This window comes from Mandrillus leucophaeus, unplaced genomic scaffold (genome assembly GCF_000951045.1).
Source record: "Mandrillus leucophaeus isolate KB7577 unplaced genomic scaffold, Mleu.le_1.0 Scaffold983, whole genome shotgun sequence".
Taxonomy (NCBI): Eukaryota; Metazoa; Chordata; class Mammalia; order Primates; family Cercopithecidae; genus Mandrillus; species Mandrillus leucophaeus.
Window position 1 is genome coordinate 472,626 of NW_012110730.1, and position 17,182 is coordinate 489,807.

Here is a 17,182-nt window from a genome sequence, read left to right on the forward strand (position 1 = left end):
ATTCTATATTGTTCCATTTTTACAAAATACAAAAATAGCTAAAACCAGTCTGGGCTTTTGGGGAGTACTAGAAGGAAGTGGGAGAGGCTTCTGGAGTGCTAGTCATGTATTTTTTCTTGAGCTGAGCACTGGTTATACAGGTGAGTTTATTTTGCAAAAGTTCATGGAGCTTTTTAATTATTATAGGAGTACTTTTTTATGTTTATTACACTTCAGGGAAAGTTTAAACATTTTTTGGAGATAGAGTTGCAGCTCACCACCCCTTTTGAGACCCATCAGAATTATCTTTCCTAGTAAACTGTCAACTCCATGGACTTCATTGGCTTGAAGCCCATTGCCAATTTTTTTCTTCAGTCATTACTGCTTAAAAGTTACTTAAAATATTTTTGCTTCCACCTGAATTGCAAACTTCTGGAAGGCAGATGAGTGAATGTGTCTTCTATTTCTTTTCCTTCTCAGTGCTTAAATGATTGTTGTGTATCAGTAGTTGTTAGACTGTTGAATCACCTTCCCCTTCTCCAACTTTTTTCTCTTCCTCTTTTATATATTTTCTCATTTAGCCTAGGACCTCATCTGGCTCCTCAAATATTTTCTAATTCGTAAAGCGTTTGCAAACTGATAGAATATGCTTTCTGCAACTCATAGGTCTGTATTTGTCCTACTTTGAGATACCACGTAAAATCTAGGCAATTATAATATCTAAAAATGTTAAACAAAACCTGGGGATTATAAAGGAAAAATTTGTTAGATTTGACTAAATAAATATTTAAATACTTTATGTAGTAAAAGATAACAAATAAGTGATGAATTTGCAGAAAATTATGGCATGTATAATATTAACATTAACTATTAAGAATTGTTAAAGATTCAGAAGAAAAAGATACATTGTCCTTTAGATAATGACAAAATTTATTGAGTAAGTAGTTAAAAAAAGAAGTACAGATAGTCAATCAATACATAAAAAGATGATTAACCTTACTAGAAATCAGGAAAATTCAATCAAAACAATGTTACATTATTTTTTTTAACCTAACATGTCAGTTTTGCTAAAAGTTGCCAAGAATATGGGGGAGAGAGTACTTTAATATTCTGTTGGTGGAGGTGAAAATTATTACAGCCTTTTGAAGAGCAGTTTAGCAGTATATATATATATATGTGTGTGTGTGTGTATATATATATATATTTGCCCTAACGTATTCTCATGTATGCTGTAATGGGTCGAATAGTGACCCCATAAAGATATATCCACTCAGAACCTCAGAATTTGACCTTATTTGGAATAGTCTTTGCAGAAGTAATTAAGGATCTTGAGATGAGATCATACTGGATTTAGGGTAAGCCCTAAATTCAATGACTGGTGACCTCATAAGTGAAAGGAGAGGGAGATTTGAGACACAGGGGGAAGGCTGGATGAAGAAAGAGTCAGGAATTAGATTCATCAAGCTAAGGAATGCCAAGAGTCCCACAGCCATCAGAAGCTAGGAGGGAAGCACAAATCGAATCAGATCTTCCCTCAGGGTATCCAGAAAAGCAACACTCCCAACACCTTGACTTTGGACTTTGGACTCCAGAACTGTGAGAGAATAAATTTCTGTTGTTTTGAAACATCAAGTTTGTAGTAATTTGTTGCTGACCTCTGGAAACCAATACATGTGCACAAAAATATATGTAGATTTGGTTTGGGCATTGTTTGTTACAGTAACATATTAGAAGCAAAATAAATGTTCATCAGAAGTGAAAGTTACATAAACTATGGCCCAGTAAAGAATATTATGCAGTAAATAAGGTAGATCTCTATATATATACTGACATGAAACTATCATATATATTAGATATGAGTTTTAAATTTCTCTTCAAAGAATCAATATGTCAGTATGTTCAGTTCTTTGCCTCCTACTTTTAAACTTAACTTCCTCATAAAGCAACCTTTTTCCATCACCTGCCCCACCCTGACTCATTCCAATTACCTGCTCCTCCCTGACTCATTCTGATGACCTGCTCCACCCTGACTCATTCTGATCTACCCTGACTCCCACCAAACCACTCACCCTGTCTCTCTCTTTAAATTAGCCAATTAGAATTAGTTTAGCCTGTTTGGTCTAACTCTAGCCAATAGGGGAACCACACAGCAGCAGGGGTCACGTGCGTCAGGGATAAGAACCCCTTCCCCTCACTTGTCCAAGTGTGCACTCACCGTTGCTCCATCTGTAAGGGTGTACCCTTCTATAGAAGTAAATCGCCTTGCTGAGAAGAAAAAAGAAAATTCTATATTTGAGTGCTATTTCTTTTGTGGCACCGAAAGTTTACTTATAATATATATTATTAAATGATAAATTTAAAACATATACAGAGGTGCTTTAACAATCTATGTATGTAAATGTACAGGAAAAACTCAGAAAGGATACATAGAAAATCTTTGTGGAGGGGGAGGTAGGTGGAAACAGAGGTGGGGGATGGCAAGATAAGATACTTTACTGTTTTTCTATGTATCTGAATTGTTTGAATGTTTGCCATAAGTAAATATGTTTCTGTATTTAAAGCTTTAAACTAGAAAAATACTTAACTTCTCTTCAAAACATACAAAAATAAAAACTAAAAGTTCATAGTTATACATAAATACTGGTATTTTTGCTAATGGAAGAAATAAGGCAGTACATTATTTACTATTTTATAATTTTCAAAGCACTGCCAAATACATAACCAGATAGATTTGTTCTTCACCTAATTGGCCTGTCCCAGAAGAGGAAACTGAGAGGCAAAGTGATTCAAAGACCTGCCTGAAACCTCACACAGATGATAAGGGATAGAATCGGATTGACATCCGGCACTTCTGACTCCAAGTTTCAATGTTGTTTTACTGTTTAAGTATATGGGTCCCTAGTGGAAACAATCGTGTTTGGCATATAAGGACATTGTGAATATTTAATTAAAATTAACCCTGACCTCCACTTAACTCCAGGATTATAAAGACCCTAGTGATTTCCTAGTAATAAGTGTATGGTGAGACCACTGGAGGATCGGGTCCTTCTCGTTAACTTCAGGAACCAAGTATTAAGGAAACACAAGGGGTTGGGTTGGGAATTGTGTGTGCCCTTCTTTGAGGGCACAACCAGAGAATTTTAGACTTAGAGTGAGGACTGTTACAGTCCATCATTTTACAAATGAGGATCTTAAGGTTCAAAGAGATTAATAATTTGTCCGCAGTAATACAGCTAGTTAATGCTAGAGACAAGATTAGAATACAGTTTTCTAGTCCTTTGGATATTTTATTTATATGTGCTGATTCAGGGCAATAGGTGGTCTGTTTACCATGCATGTTTTTCTGTGAGGTACAGATTTTTCTCATGGGAACTCGGAGACTGTGTTATAGCTTTAAAGGAAAATCTAGTATCTGTTCCATAATAGATCCCATAAAGTATTAGGATTAAGTGTTTGGAAACATAGATAAGAAAGTTTAATATTAAAGGGTAAAATGTTTAATGCTTTCATTTTTTTAGTGGATTCTTCAGATTGCTCACTTTAAAAAAATAACATGGGGAAAGTAAGTATGGTTTCATGTGGCTAAGTCAAGCATGTTGCATATTTTAAAAATTATAAGTCATCTGTTTTGGAAATATTATAGATCAAGACATTTTGGCAAAAATAGTTTTATAGTGGTCATTTATATATCTAGCTTTCCCAGGTCAGATGTCTGGTAGACGATTCCACAGACCTTTTCACAGTTCAGCTTCAATTCTGAATTCTCAATTTGCTATCTTGTTGAGGGAAATATTTTTAAGTCTCTAATATCTGTGAAAGAATATCTCCTGTCTGCCTTTTCTTTAATTGGTGTAGGTTCAATTCTAAAACAAATCTGTGAAATTTGGAAAACAGGTATATTTAAAATTTCTTTTTAGCTATAGAATGTTTCATTTACCTTGTCTGGTACTTTCTTGATATCCTTAAGGAGCTGGGTAAGGCATATCTTCTTATTAGGAAATTATGTTTCTTGAGATTTATGCGAAATTATTTCTCTATCCATAAAATATAAATGTTCATTTTAAAATCAGAAAGTAGCCACATTCCTCACTTGAATTCTGTTTACTTAGGGCAAAAACTTTTAAAATGAGGATTAGAAAGTTAAGAACATGATCTAATCAGTTTTGAAATATATTTAAGAAGCATAATTATCATTAACAGTATGGTGATATTTTGGCCCAAGAGCTGTCCTTTATTATACCTAAATATAATTTTGAATGTAATTTTATATTTCACAATACAGTTTATTACTTTTTATGAAAAACAACTCCCCTGATTAAAATAAACCTCTTTATACTCTCAAACTTTTATATTCCATAAGTTTATAACCATTTTTTAAAGAATATCTAAATGTACTGTCTGTCAGTGCTTGACATAAAGTTGGTTTTATGAGCTTAATAGTAAAACACTAAGTTTTAAAATGAGATATAACTCAGTCATCAGGCAAGAGTCAGCTTAATAAATTTCTTCCCTGTGCAAACGTGCAAATAAATGAATTATTCTTCCTTATAGTTGATAACTTTAAATACATTATATTATCTAATAGCATACCTCCTGCATACTTACACATAAACACACACATAGTACATCCATGTACATATTCCCATTTTTGCGACCTCTCTCATCTACCCAGTTTTCATTTTTCTTAAGTAACCTTAATTTTTATGATATAGTGCTATCTAAAGTACTTCTGTTTAACAGCATAAACTAGTTTGACTCTATGGTTCTACAAAAGTGGAGAATATATTTACCAAATCAGTAGTTCTTGACTGTGACTGTATGTCAAACAGAGATTGTTTTTCTTTTTAAATACAGTTTTCCAGGCCCTATCCTCATGTTTTTATGCAGGCATGGGGAGGGGAGATGCAAGAGGCATCTCTGTTTTTTCAAAATAGGCAGTTGATTCTGATGGCCAGCCAGACCACACAAAGAATTTTCAGTTTGTTTTGCAACTGTTAAATAGGAACACTAGATGGTGCTGTTTGACAACCTGGAAAGAAATTTATCCTGTACCCAGAGTATGCATTCAGTGATAAATTTCCAATGAATTGTGTGTGTATACGTTCTTCATTATCATGAAAAGGTATGCATACTAGAATTCTAAAGGAAAGCACAAGAGCAGACAAATATTGATGGAAACCACAAAAGAGTACCTAATAAATTTTTTTAATTGGTGATTTTTTGATTTTTTTTTTTTTTTGAAATGGAGTATCATTCTGTCGCCCAGGATGGAGTGCAGTGGTGCAATCTTGGCTCACTGCAACCTCCATCTCCCAGGTTCAAGCAATTATTCTGCCTCAGCCTCCCAAGTAGCTGGGACTACAGGTGCACACCACCACACTCGGCTAATTTTAGTACTTTTAGTAGAGATGGGGTTTCTCCATGTTGGTCAGGCTGGTCTCGAACTCCTGACCTCAGGTGATCCACCCACCTCGGCCTCCCAAAGTGCTGGGATGACAGATGTGAGCCACCGCGCCCGGCCTAAGTGGTGAAAAATTTTAAGTGGTGAAAATGTTACCTCCTAATGAGCATCATTTTTTAAAACATTAGGATTTAAGTGTGTGACTGATAACTCAATTTAGTGAATGAGTAATTTTCTTGATTTCTTAGTTACTTTATCTTAGCTTTCCATAAGAAACAGTAAAACCTCTTACTATAGAATAAAGTATACACTTTAAAATAAATAAAGAATAAACTTCTTTATCCAGCTTCGTAGTCCACAGATGATTAAGAAGAGGGCAAGAAATATTACATTGTCTTTTCCCTATACTGTGACTGTGGTGCTTAAGATCCAAACACTTTTTACATGACAGTATACAGTCTTTCTGGAATAAAAGAAAAAAAGAAAAACATTTTTACTTTAAAAAAACTTTCCTTGATAAGTTGCAACAAAAGCTATTCATTTCTTCCCATTTCATTTTTGATAAAATATAATTAACTGATTTTGAATGGTTACTGTTTATTAAACCTTGTTTCACTTTGGTAAGTACAATCTAAACATGTCCTTTAACCTTTACAAGAAGCCTGAAATATATTACTTGCAATGTGTTATTGTTACTGGTTCAAAAATGGAGGAAACTGGCTCAGAGAGGTTGTTACTTGCCTGTAGAACTCATTGATAGGAAGAATAGGATCCTGAGTTTGATTCCAAGTGTCCATGCCATAATCTCCTAACCTTATATGGTACTTTTCAGTATCAATATTTCTGCTGCTTTTCAGAAAAGTTATTTAATCAGGCTAAAAACAGAAGTGAGCAAACGGAAATGTCATTTATTGATTTACCTCTAAGAAAATGAATACATTCATTTATTTCTCTCAGAAGCAGATATTTGATTGAACCACTACTATATGTCTACCTCTGTGTAAAACGCCTGACAGAATTGTTTAAGTTGGTGGGGGACTCAAGAAAGGTGTCCAGTTGCAAGTATAAATTCAGAACTGACAGATGGTATCAGAGCTGTCTTCCATCAAAAGTGGAAATGAGATCACATTTTTATGGAGGACTGTTAGCAAATTAGTAACTTGAAAGGATGCCCTTTAAAAAAGACAATCCCAACAACAAAAAGAGAAAAAAAAAGATTTTAAAAATTTTTAATCAAATAGGAAAATATACCTTTTGATACTGCCCCTCATCCAACTAGAGAGGGATTAAAAGAAGTGATGATAAAAGGATAGGCTGGGTGCAGTGGGCTCATGCCTGTAATCTCAGCACTTTGGGAGGCCAAGACAGGCAGATCTCTTGAGGTCAGGAGTTCGAGACCAGTCTGGCGAACACGATGAAACCCCATCTCTACTAAAAATACAAAAATTAGCTGGGCATGATAGTGCATGCCTGTAGTCCCAGCTATTCGGGAGGCTGAAGCAGGAGAATTGCTTGCACCTGGGAGGCAAGGTTGCAGTGAGCCGAGATCATGTCTCTGCACTTCAGCCTGGGCAACAGAGCAAGACTCTGTCTCAGAAATAAAAAGGATAAAGGAATTCATAACTTGGTAAGAGAAAGATAACTTTTTTTTTTTTTTTTTTTTTGAAGTATAGCATTATGTACCATTTGGAATATAGGGGTTGTGTTAGGTAGAATTCTAAAGATGTTGCCCCAGGATTTCTGTTCGCTGGTAATTCAGTCAAATACTAATCTGGGTACTGCTGTGAAGGGACTTTGTAGATGGGAGTTAAAGTTATACTAATCAACTGACCTTAAAATAAAGAGATTATCCCAGGTGACGTGTGTACAGGTGGGCTCAGTAAAATCACATGAGCAGCAGCAGGACGCAGAAACGTTCGTCATGGTGTTGCAGAGAAAGGGAGCAGAAGAGAGAAGGGAAAGTCAGAGAGGGTCTAATGGAAAGGATTTGAATGCCATTGCTACTCTGAGATATGGGGCCCACATATAAGAAATGGCAAGAGAGGATCTAGGAGCAAAAAGGGATACCTACCAGCAAAGAAATGGAGAACTCAGTCACACAACTGCAAGGAAGTTGATTCTGCCAGCATCCTGAATGAGCTTGGAGGCAGATTGTTCCCCCAAAGCCTCCAAGTAAGGAAGGTAGCCCTACCTACACCTTAACTTTAGCCTGATGATGCCTGTGTTAGATTTCTGACCTTAACAGAACAGTAAGGCAGTAGGTGTTTTACGTTGCCAAGTTTGTGGTAACACGTTATGGCAACAGTGACTAATACAGAGAACAAAATTCAACCTTATTCATGTTATCTCACACCATTAATATTATTTTGTTTATTCCCTTCCTGTCTTTGTTGATATGTGCCATTTGCTTAATTATAAACATAATAGTGCACATTTATTTTTGGATCCTACTTTTTTGCTTAACTTGATCAAATACTTTTCTCTGTGTTGCTACATAGTTCTAATGATTATTACTTTTAATAGGAATATAGTATTTCTTTCAGTACATGAGGCATGATATGCTTAACCTGCTGGACTTTTATGGTGCTTCTAGATTTTCACTGGTATTAAACTGAAGTGTGCATTTCTTCTCATACTTGAAATTATTGGAATAGATTCTCAGATATATCATGACTGGGTCAAAAGGATATGAGTGTTTTTGTAACTTCTGTTATATATTGGCAAGTTTTAAGTAGCTTACCAATTTATAAGTCCTTAGGATAAGAGAACCATAATCACTGAAATTATAATCACTATTAGTATCTTTTTATTTTATTTTTATTTTTTTGAGACACAGTTTCACTCTGTCACCCAGGCTGGAGTGCAGTGGCATAATCTTGGCTCACTGCAACCTCCATCTCCCAGATTCAAGCAATTCTCTTGCCTCAGCTTCCCAAGTAGCTGGGATTACAGGCAGGTGCCACCACACCCAGCTACGTTTTGTATTATTAGTATAGATGGGGTTTTACCATGTTGACCAGGCTGGTCCGAACTCCTGACCTCAGATGAGCTACCCTCCTCAGTCTCCCAGAGTGCTGGGATTATAGGTGTGATCTACCAGGCCTGGCTGCTAGTATCTTTTTAAAATACATTTTTTTTGCCAGTAGAGAGATGATAATTGGTGGAGAGTTTAAATTTAGTGGTTCCTAATTTGTTCAAAGAATTAATGTATAAACTACTGTTTTAAGTATTTTGGGTGGATAAGAAGCTGAAAAAGTATAGTACCTAATGAAGAAGTAGGAGAGTGAAAAACAGTTATAATGAAGTTAGTCATACACAAGTCATAATCTCTTATGAAGGTGTTCTTCATATCAGAGACTAGACCAACTCAATTCTTTTTATCAGCAGTGCATTTACAGTCTGCTGATACTGCATTATTATTTTCAGCATCTATCATACTGATTTTCTAATAGCTATTAAAACCCTAATTATTGTATAGTTGATTGTTCTTTTAAGTTCTCAACTTACATTCCATTGATATCTTGAGAAATGAAAATTTTTAGATAGCAAAAAAGTATGCATAAACATATTTTGATTGAGTCGAGAGAGACTAAGTGCTAACTTACAGTATTCTACATACTTCAAAGCCAAGTGGATTACTGGACTCAGAACGAAGGTCTAGCTAATACGGAAATACAAAGTACATATTTTCTCTACAACTTTATACCTTTAGCTTGCTCCAGTGTAAAGAAGCAGTAAGTTAAAGTAAAAAGACACTAAATGACTTAAAGTAAAAAGACGCTAGACCCTATTGTGTTATTAACTGTTACCTTGAACATTCGCTTAACCTCTGAGCTTCTGTTTTCTGTTCTATAGAAAGGGGGGTTGAATATGTTGATCACGTAAAAATTGATCTTACAGGAGAATTATGAAAGGACTTTATAGGCCGTGAGTTGGGCTATTAATAAAAGGTACATGATAGAAATCATTATGTTATCTGTGACTCGTATGGAAATTAAATGAGGAAATTCCCATAAGCACCTAGAACAGACCTGGCACATGGTAAGCATTCAGCATTAGCCAGTATGAAAATGGAGACTAGAATAGTCTGTTTCTGAAAGATTGTGTAATTAAACTGCTTTAGAATCTGTGCAAAAAGTAAAGTGTACTTTAAATAAGCACATGCTTTTATTTTCTAGGATCAAATCTAAATCGCTGTGGTTTCCGAGGCTCTTCATACCTGGGTATTCCATTCAATCCATCAAAGGTTGGTTCTGTTCGGGTCAGAAGGAAGCAGAAGGGATTAGGGATATTTTAGTAAAAGAGGAAGCTAAGAAATTACACAGAAAAAAATAGGCTTCCAGGTTTCAGTGTGGCTAAATATTGTCTAATAATATATATATTATAAACTGAAACCCTTTAAAGGAAGCCTATACCTACCTTAATTCCTCAAAGAAGTGCACTTTCTTCCAGGAAGAATACATGCAGTACATAAACACATAGAAATTTCTATTAATTGTTACAAAAAATTGTCTCAGTATCATGTATCTGTGTGTAAAAGTTATTGGTGATTTCCTGAGTAAAGGAAAGTAGAGCACTGAAGTGTTTTGATACTTGCCCTCTAAGAAGCCAGTAAACTTCACTGTGTTATAGAAAGACTCTACATTTAACTCACATTTCTTAGGAATAAAAGAAAAAGTCCTTCTAAAGGTAGTGATTGAAGACCTAGGTAGTGATTATTTTAATGACTTTTATGAGAATATGCAGAACTTCTTCATGGTTATATCCAAAGGCTTTGATACCAGCACATGCCAGTATAAAAACAGTGAGTGGGAAGAGGGAGGAGCTTGCTTTCTTCTTCAAAGGAGCAGACCCAGAAGAAACTTTGTAGGTGTTCCATATGTACACAAAATATCAATATTTTTCTACAGTATGAAGTGGAGACAAGCATCATTTTTTCTAAGGAGGCCTCACAACATAGAAACTTTTTCCTTGATGGGGCCAGCCTGCTTATATAATGGTTGTTATTATTTATATTATAATATAATGGTTATAATAATAACCATTGTTGGACTGAGTATATCAAGATTTATATCCACTTGCAAGGTAAATGGAGAGCTACCAGTTTTTCCATAATCAGCTTCAAATTTTTGGAATAAATAGTAGTGATTTTGCAGAAGATGACATACTTTGATAGAGGTACTACTTCAGCTTTCTTCCTCTGCCTTAAGCTGTAAACCAACTTACCTGTGTTAAGGTCATACGTATTTACCAGCAGGACTCCAGTTGTGGGTGCCTACTGTATTTGGCAGGGAATGAGAAAACAAAGGATTCAGAAAATTTGTCCCTTTTCATGCCTATCATATTTTCCAACTTAAGCTAATCCTGAATAAAGGTAATGTCTTCATTTAGTCATAATGAACAGAATATCGTGCCATTGGTTATGATAACCATTGTGTAGTACTATACTATATATAGATGTCTACCTATATTGTTGCAGTGCTTTAATAACATTACTTTTAAAATATGATCCTTCCCCCAACCGACGCCTGCACCGAAACATTTTCAAAATAACAGGAGTAAAATTGAAGAAGAAACCATTATTGCCCTTGGTTCACAGACTCTCCTGAAACTCCTTTTTGGACCTTCATTCACCTGGACCCTAATATCTTCTAGGCAAGCTAGGTCTCACTTCATGCTGTATTACCTTCATCTGAATTCTGGGTGGTAAAAGAAACTAGATATTCCAAGTGGTATCACATAGAGCTGTCAGAGTGGTGGCCGAGAGTCTAGGAGACAGATTAGGCCAAGAGAATGTGAGGAGGCACATTGGTTTGTCCAGTGCAGTATATGAGTAAAATATTGTCACTGAGTTTTCTTCTGAAACCACCAAACTATCTATGGACCATTCATTGACTTACCTGATAAATGCTTGGGACCTTCAGTGGCTGTAGAGCACTTTTTGAGAAACTGATGGATCCTCCCACTATTCTCACGATTTCCTTTCACAAATCCCATGCTCTCTATCAAATTTTGTATCGTCCTTAATGTGCACCCCAGAATTTTCTTTCTCTAATTTGCTTTTACTTTTTCTTCTACCTATAATGCCTCCTCTTCATCTATAGCTGCCCAAGCTCCTCTTTTGCAGAAAAGAATTCCTTTTTAAACCTATGTATCATTATCCCTCCCTTATGACTGCTCATTACATTTTATTGTAATTATTTGAGTAGACTTACCTTCTGCCCTTAAGGTTAAGGTCCACATTTAATTTATGTTTGGCTTCCCTGCAGTTCTTTTAACATAGCAGGTGTTTACTTTAAGTATCAAAAAGTTAAATATGCAATAGGAATTCTAAGAAGTCAATTGTAAATGTGGAGTAGGATAGCCAGGAGAACTGGAGCTTGAGTTCTGAGGAGGAACTTAGAATGAAAGATGTAAAGGTGGAAATTTGCTTGGTACATTTGTGAGACCATATAAAGAACTGTGTATCTGGCCAGGCACAGTGGCTCACACCTGCAGTCCCAGCACTTTGGGAGGCTTAGGAGGATGGATCACTTGATCTCTGGAGTTTGAAACCAGCCTGAGCAACATGACAAAAACCTGGTCTCTACATAAAATACAAAAATTAGCTGGATGTAGTGGCACGTGCCTGTAGTCTCAGCTACTTGGGAGCCTGAGGCAGGGCAGGAGGATTGCTTGAACCTTGGAGGCGGAGGTTGCAGTGAGCTGAGATTTGTGCCACTGCACTCCAGCCTGGGTGACACAGCAAGATCCTATCTTAAAAAAAAAAGTGTGTATCTAAAGGTAGGTAGGTGGGGTGGGTTCAGATTATTATAAAAAGAGTAGTGAACACCGTTCACACTCATTCTGTGAGGAGCCACAGAAGGTCAGTATGCAAGAAAATCTTACAGTTAAGTCATGGGTGGTTTCAAGACCCTTGAATCTTGACTCCAAAGAACTAGTGGCCCCTTTGATATTTGCCTTGCACTTAATCATCATTAAGATAACTAACTGCTTTTTAGACAGTAACTTATTTAATCGTCACAATAACCTTGTGAGGTGTAGGTACTAATATCTTCATTTTCTAGAATTAGGAACATTAAGCAAGCCAGTGAGAAATAGAACCAGGATTTTATGCCTTTCAATGATTGTAAAAGTTTACATTTATTATAGAAGGCAGAGGAGTTTATTTTAATTGTATCGTTTTTTAGTTTCTTATGTGGTGATCACTACTGTGATATTTAACTTAGGTTTGTGCTATATAAAATAAGTTTTGTTTCAGAAATCTTTTTTTCTGGAAGGCTATATGCTTTTCTGACTTTATAAGACTTAAATTATAAGTGATAGAGTTGATTATCTCTATCATTACTTTTAAAATATGATCCTTCCCCCAACCGACGCCTGCACCAAAACATTTTCAAAATAACAGGAGTAAAATTGAAGAAGAAACCATTATTGCCCTTGGTTCACAGACTCTCCTGAAACTCCTTTTTGGACCTTCATTCACCTGGACCCTAATATCTTCTAGGCAAGCTAGGTCTCACTTCATGCTGTATTACCTTCATCTGCATTCTGGGTGGTAAAAGAAACTAGATATTCCAAGTGGTATCACATAGAGCTGTCAGAGTGGTGGCCGAGAGTCTAGGAGACAGATTAAGGATTAAGGATGAGGTTTAAGTAATTTAGCCAGATATGGTGGTTTGTGCCTGTTGTAGTCCCGGCTACCCAGGAGGCTGAGGTGGGAGAATCACTTGAGCCCAGGAGTTGGAGGCTGCAGTGATCTATGATTGCACCACTGCATTCCAACCTGGGTGACAGATAAGACTCTGTTACTAAAAAAAAAAAAAAAAAAAAAAAAGTAATACTTTGGTTTACCTGAATATCATCACTACTTCCATAGTGCCTGAGATATCAAAGAATTAAAAATTAGGTAGCCTGGAATGTATTCAATCATATTCATGTTGAGATATATATAAAATGGAGATTTGTTTTTCTCAATAAGATGTCTATACAACTCAGTATAAGCCACATTTAATTGTATTATTTACTAAAACCTTATGTCAGATTTCTTAATGAAATAAGTTTTCATATCACTTCATTAATTAGTACTATATTAATTTTGTATTTAGGCTCCTGGAACAGCTCATCCTTATGATAGTGGCCACATAGCAATGACTTACACTGGCCTTTCATGCTTAGTTATTCTTGGAGACGACTTAAGCCGAGTAAATAAAGAAGCTTGCTTAGCAGGCTTGAGAGCCCTCCAGCTGGAAGATGGGAGGTATGAGTGATTCTTTGTTACTTTTTTTGTAATAAAAAAAATATTTTGGAACTAAAAAATGGATACAATACTATACTAGATCTTTAGAGGATCATACTCTTATTGTTAGAACTCCACCTAAAGCTTACAAGGTACATGATAAAGTGCGTAATTAAAAAAGTGACCCAAGATTTCTTCTGTGAGTGAAAATAAAAATAATTACAATAGCCAAACACCTTTCTCTTCCTTCTTAACTACAATGGGTACATAAATAAATGGTCAAATAATTTCAGGATTGGAATCTAATTTACATTCTAGATGAAAAATTGATATTTTGAAGGATGTATATGTTTAGTCTGAACTTCAGTTCCTTGCTTTATGCTGCTTAGGGAAGAAAGGGGTGAACATTGAATATTATATTCCAGAGTAGGTAGGGTAGTTTCTGTGACGTTTTTAAAGGATAAAAAAAGGAGTTCATATGTTCATTAATATTTGGTGATTCACATGGTATGTCTACAGATGAATCTTCCTGGAGCTTTAAGGTAGAAAAAGATTTTTAAGTCTGAGAAGGGATAAAGCAGTAGTAAAAAGGCTAAGGAAAAGACTGCAAACAAATCCTGCTGTGCTGTTAACTCTTTGTGTTCCATCTACTAATAGCTCTGTTTTCCTGTCAGTGTTTTCAAAACACTGCTCTTGATGAGGGAAAAATAAATGTAGACAATTAGAATAAATTGACATTAATTGGAAACACTATGAAACTAAATATTTACTTCAGCCAGTACATATATGGCTTATGTCTCAATATTTCAGAGTATCCTTTGATTATTGCTTCCTTATTCTTGTTTATAAATACATATACAACGTAGATTGCTACTTCTATACAACTAATGTGTAAAATTAAAATACAGTATGATCAATCGATTAAATGGTTATCTGTGTATACATTTAGAAGAAATTTCACGTAGAAAAACTTGGGCTTGGAAATTTCTTACTACCCAGTGGGTCTCAGGTTTTACCTTTTACATTTTCTGCCATTCTCAAGCCAGTCTACTGCAGCTGTCCCTGGCTGGGAGCAAATAAGCGTATGCTGAGTAAGCATCTGGGAGGGAGTAACATGGTAGTGTGTAAAATGACCAAGAAATCAAAAGTTTGTACTAGAATGATGATTTAGAGAAAGTTTTATATTATTCAAGTTAGTAGTCTTATTCTTTATTGAATAATAAAAGTGGAATAATCAACAGATTTTTCTGTAAGTAAAGACACACAGGAAGTGTTTCTAACCCCCATGCAAAAAAAATCAGAGTCCATTGTTAATAGAAAACATACTGTTGTTATTATTTTCAGTTTTTGTGCAGTACCTGAAGGCAGTGAAAATGACATGCGATTTGTGTACTGTGCTTCCTGTATTTGCTATATGCTCAACAACTGGTCAGGCATGGATATGAAAAAGGCCATCACCTATATTAGAAGAAGTATGGTGAGTTCTGTTGATAAAATTGACTATTTAGGTTGTTTTTGCTGGTACATGAGGGCTGTATTATAGTGTATGTCTCATCTCTTCCACCAACCATTTGTAAATGAGAGCATTAAGATTGCTTTTTAGGTAAATTGTGTATCAGACCACAATAAAGAAATGAAGTACAGATTGACTCCTTGACCATTAAAATTTAATATGATTTTATTTAAAGAAGCAGTATCTTTATAAGAAAGGGATTGATCGACTTAAAAGAAAAAGAAGTAAAATCTGAAAGTCAAATATTGACAGCTTATTCTAGCAGGAGTTAGTAGAGAGTCCTGACAAGCAAACTGGAAGATTATGTTATCTTTGATGAGACTTTTTATTGGCGTTAGTAAGGAAAGCTTAGTCTCAGCAGAACTATCCTTTGCTGTACTGTGTCATCTCTGTATAAAAGGAGAAATAAAACTACTGCTTCATAGGTTTATTATTTTCCAAATGAAGTGTTTCATTTTATAGATTAGAATATTTTGAGGCTGTTAGAATATTTTAGGTTGTTAATTCAACTTTTCGTAGGCAGTATTTCAAAGTGAAAATGTCTTTGAGTTCCTAAGAAGAATGGAGTTGCATTTAAGTGAATGTGTAACTGTGGATCACATTTTTGTAGAATCTACAACAGCACAAATTTTAAAAAGCCTGTGGATACAGAAAGAAGAGACCATTAAAGGAGTTTTAAGAGGAAAAGAGATTTATGTTTGGTAGTAGGGTGGGTGATAAGAATTTTTGGTATGAATGGTACAGAAGTAATACTGGCTTCTCAGTGCACTGTATTTGGAGGTGCAGCAAGTTGATTTGCCCTATGTCTGCTCACTTGGCTAAGATAGCATATGCCAGAGTTTTCTCTGTGAAGTTAGTACTTTTCCCTTTGTAATTACTGAATATCTTGTGGTGAGATATCTGGAGACTGTAAATATTCAGTGAGTCCCTAATCAAATTTTTATCCAATAGTGTTGTTAGTATGCATTGAATGTTTTCCAGCTCTCGCATCCTTCCTATAAATATCAGTTAAAATTCTACTGTTTGAAAAAAACTTTCCCTTTGCCTTCATTTATTTATTTACTTGTACTTACTTATTTATATCTCTATGGACTCTAGTTTCTAATTTTATTCAATGGGTTGTTATCTGTTACTGTCATTATTTTGATGCTCAGATTGCCCCAGATTAGGCCTGGGGGAGCCCCTTTAAGTAGGCTCTATGCCCTTTTGACATGTTACCCTCATTCTTTGAAGACCTCCTTGCTTTCTGGCACAAGATATTCCAGGTTTATCTTCTACTTTTCCATCCTCGACTCTGGAATCAGTCATTTCTTTGAGGAGCCTTGGTTATTCTTGTTAGAGGATAGAGTTTAGAAACTTGAATCTGGGTACTAGGTATGCTCATTGGTATTGAGATGTCATTACTTCTAGGCCTTTTCTCAGGCAGAGATAGGAAATGTATGCATACATAGGCATCCCCTTACAGACACACACAATCTATATTTCTGTGTATATTTATGTATCTATATATTAAAACCATGAATATTGTGATGCCTCAAATTTCAGTCTAACACCACAGGGCTCATTTTAACTTTCGTCCTTTAATTTGTGACTCCATTCTCTGAAAGTGACAAGCAATCCCGGCTCCTATTACCCAGAATACATTGGTTCTTTTTGTTTTGAGTCTGAGGGCATATAGTCAGAATACTGTATTTAAGAAGTACTCCAGTTACTTATTTTATTTCCCTCCTTTAATATGGTTATGTTATCTGCTTGAAATACAAGTAGGTTATTTGTTAGTCTTTGATTTCCATTTTAGGCTTTTCCTTCACTTTTAGCCCTCTCCTGCCCACAACTTTGACTTTATTTATTTACTTAATATGTGAAAAATTAATTTGGTTCTTAACTTCAGAACTATACAAAAAGATACATACAGAGAAGTATGACTCCTTGCCCCTCACCCTCCCTGTCTTCCACCCTCTTCTTAACTCCCGTACTTAACATCTTGTTCCCTGTCATCCTGTAGGTAACCATTCTCATTAGTTTTCAGTTTATCTTTCTTTCATTTCTT

The 17,182-nt window shown here is 35.5% G+C and overlaps 1 protein-coding gene across 2 annotated transcripts in view; it reads left to right on the forward strand.

Moving 5' to 3' along the window:
• The window catches only part of PGGT1B (protein geranylgeranyltransferase type I, beta subunit), a 52,520-nt gene that overhangs the window by 11,938 nt on the left and 23,400 nt on the right, over positions 1 to 17,182 (forward strand). For both annotated transcript variants that reach the window (XM_011971048.1, XM_011971049.1), the window contains exons 3-5: positions 9,559 to 9,626; positions 13,489 to 13,640; positions 14,964 to 15,096. In XM_011971048.1, coding sequence (XP_011826438.1) covers positions 9,559 to 9,626; positions 13,489 to 13,640; positions 14,964 to 15,096 — 353 coding nt within the window. The remainder of the gene's footprint in view (positions 1 to 9,558; positions 9,627 to 13,488; positions 13,641 to 14,963; positions 15,097 to 17,182) is intronic.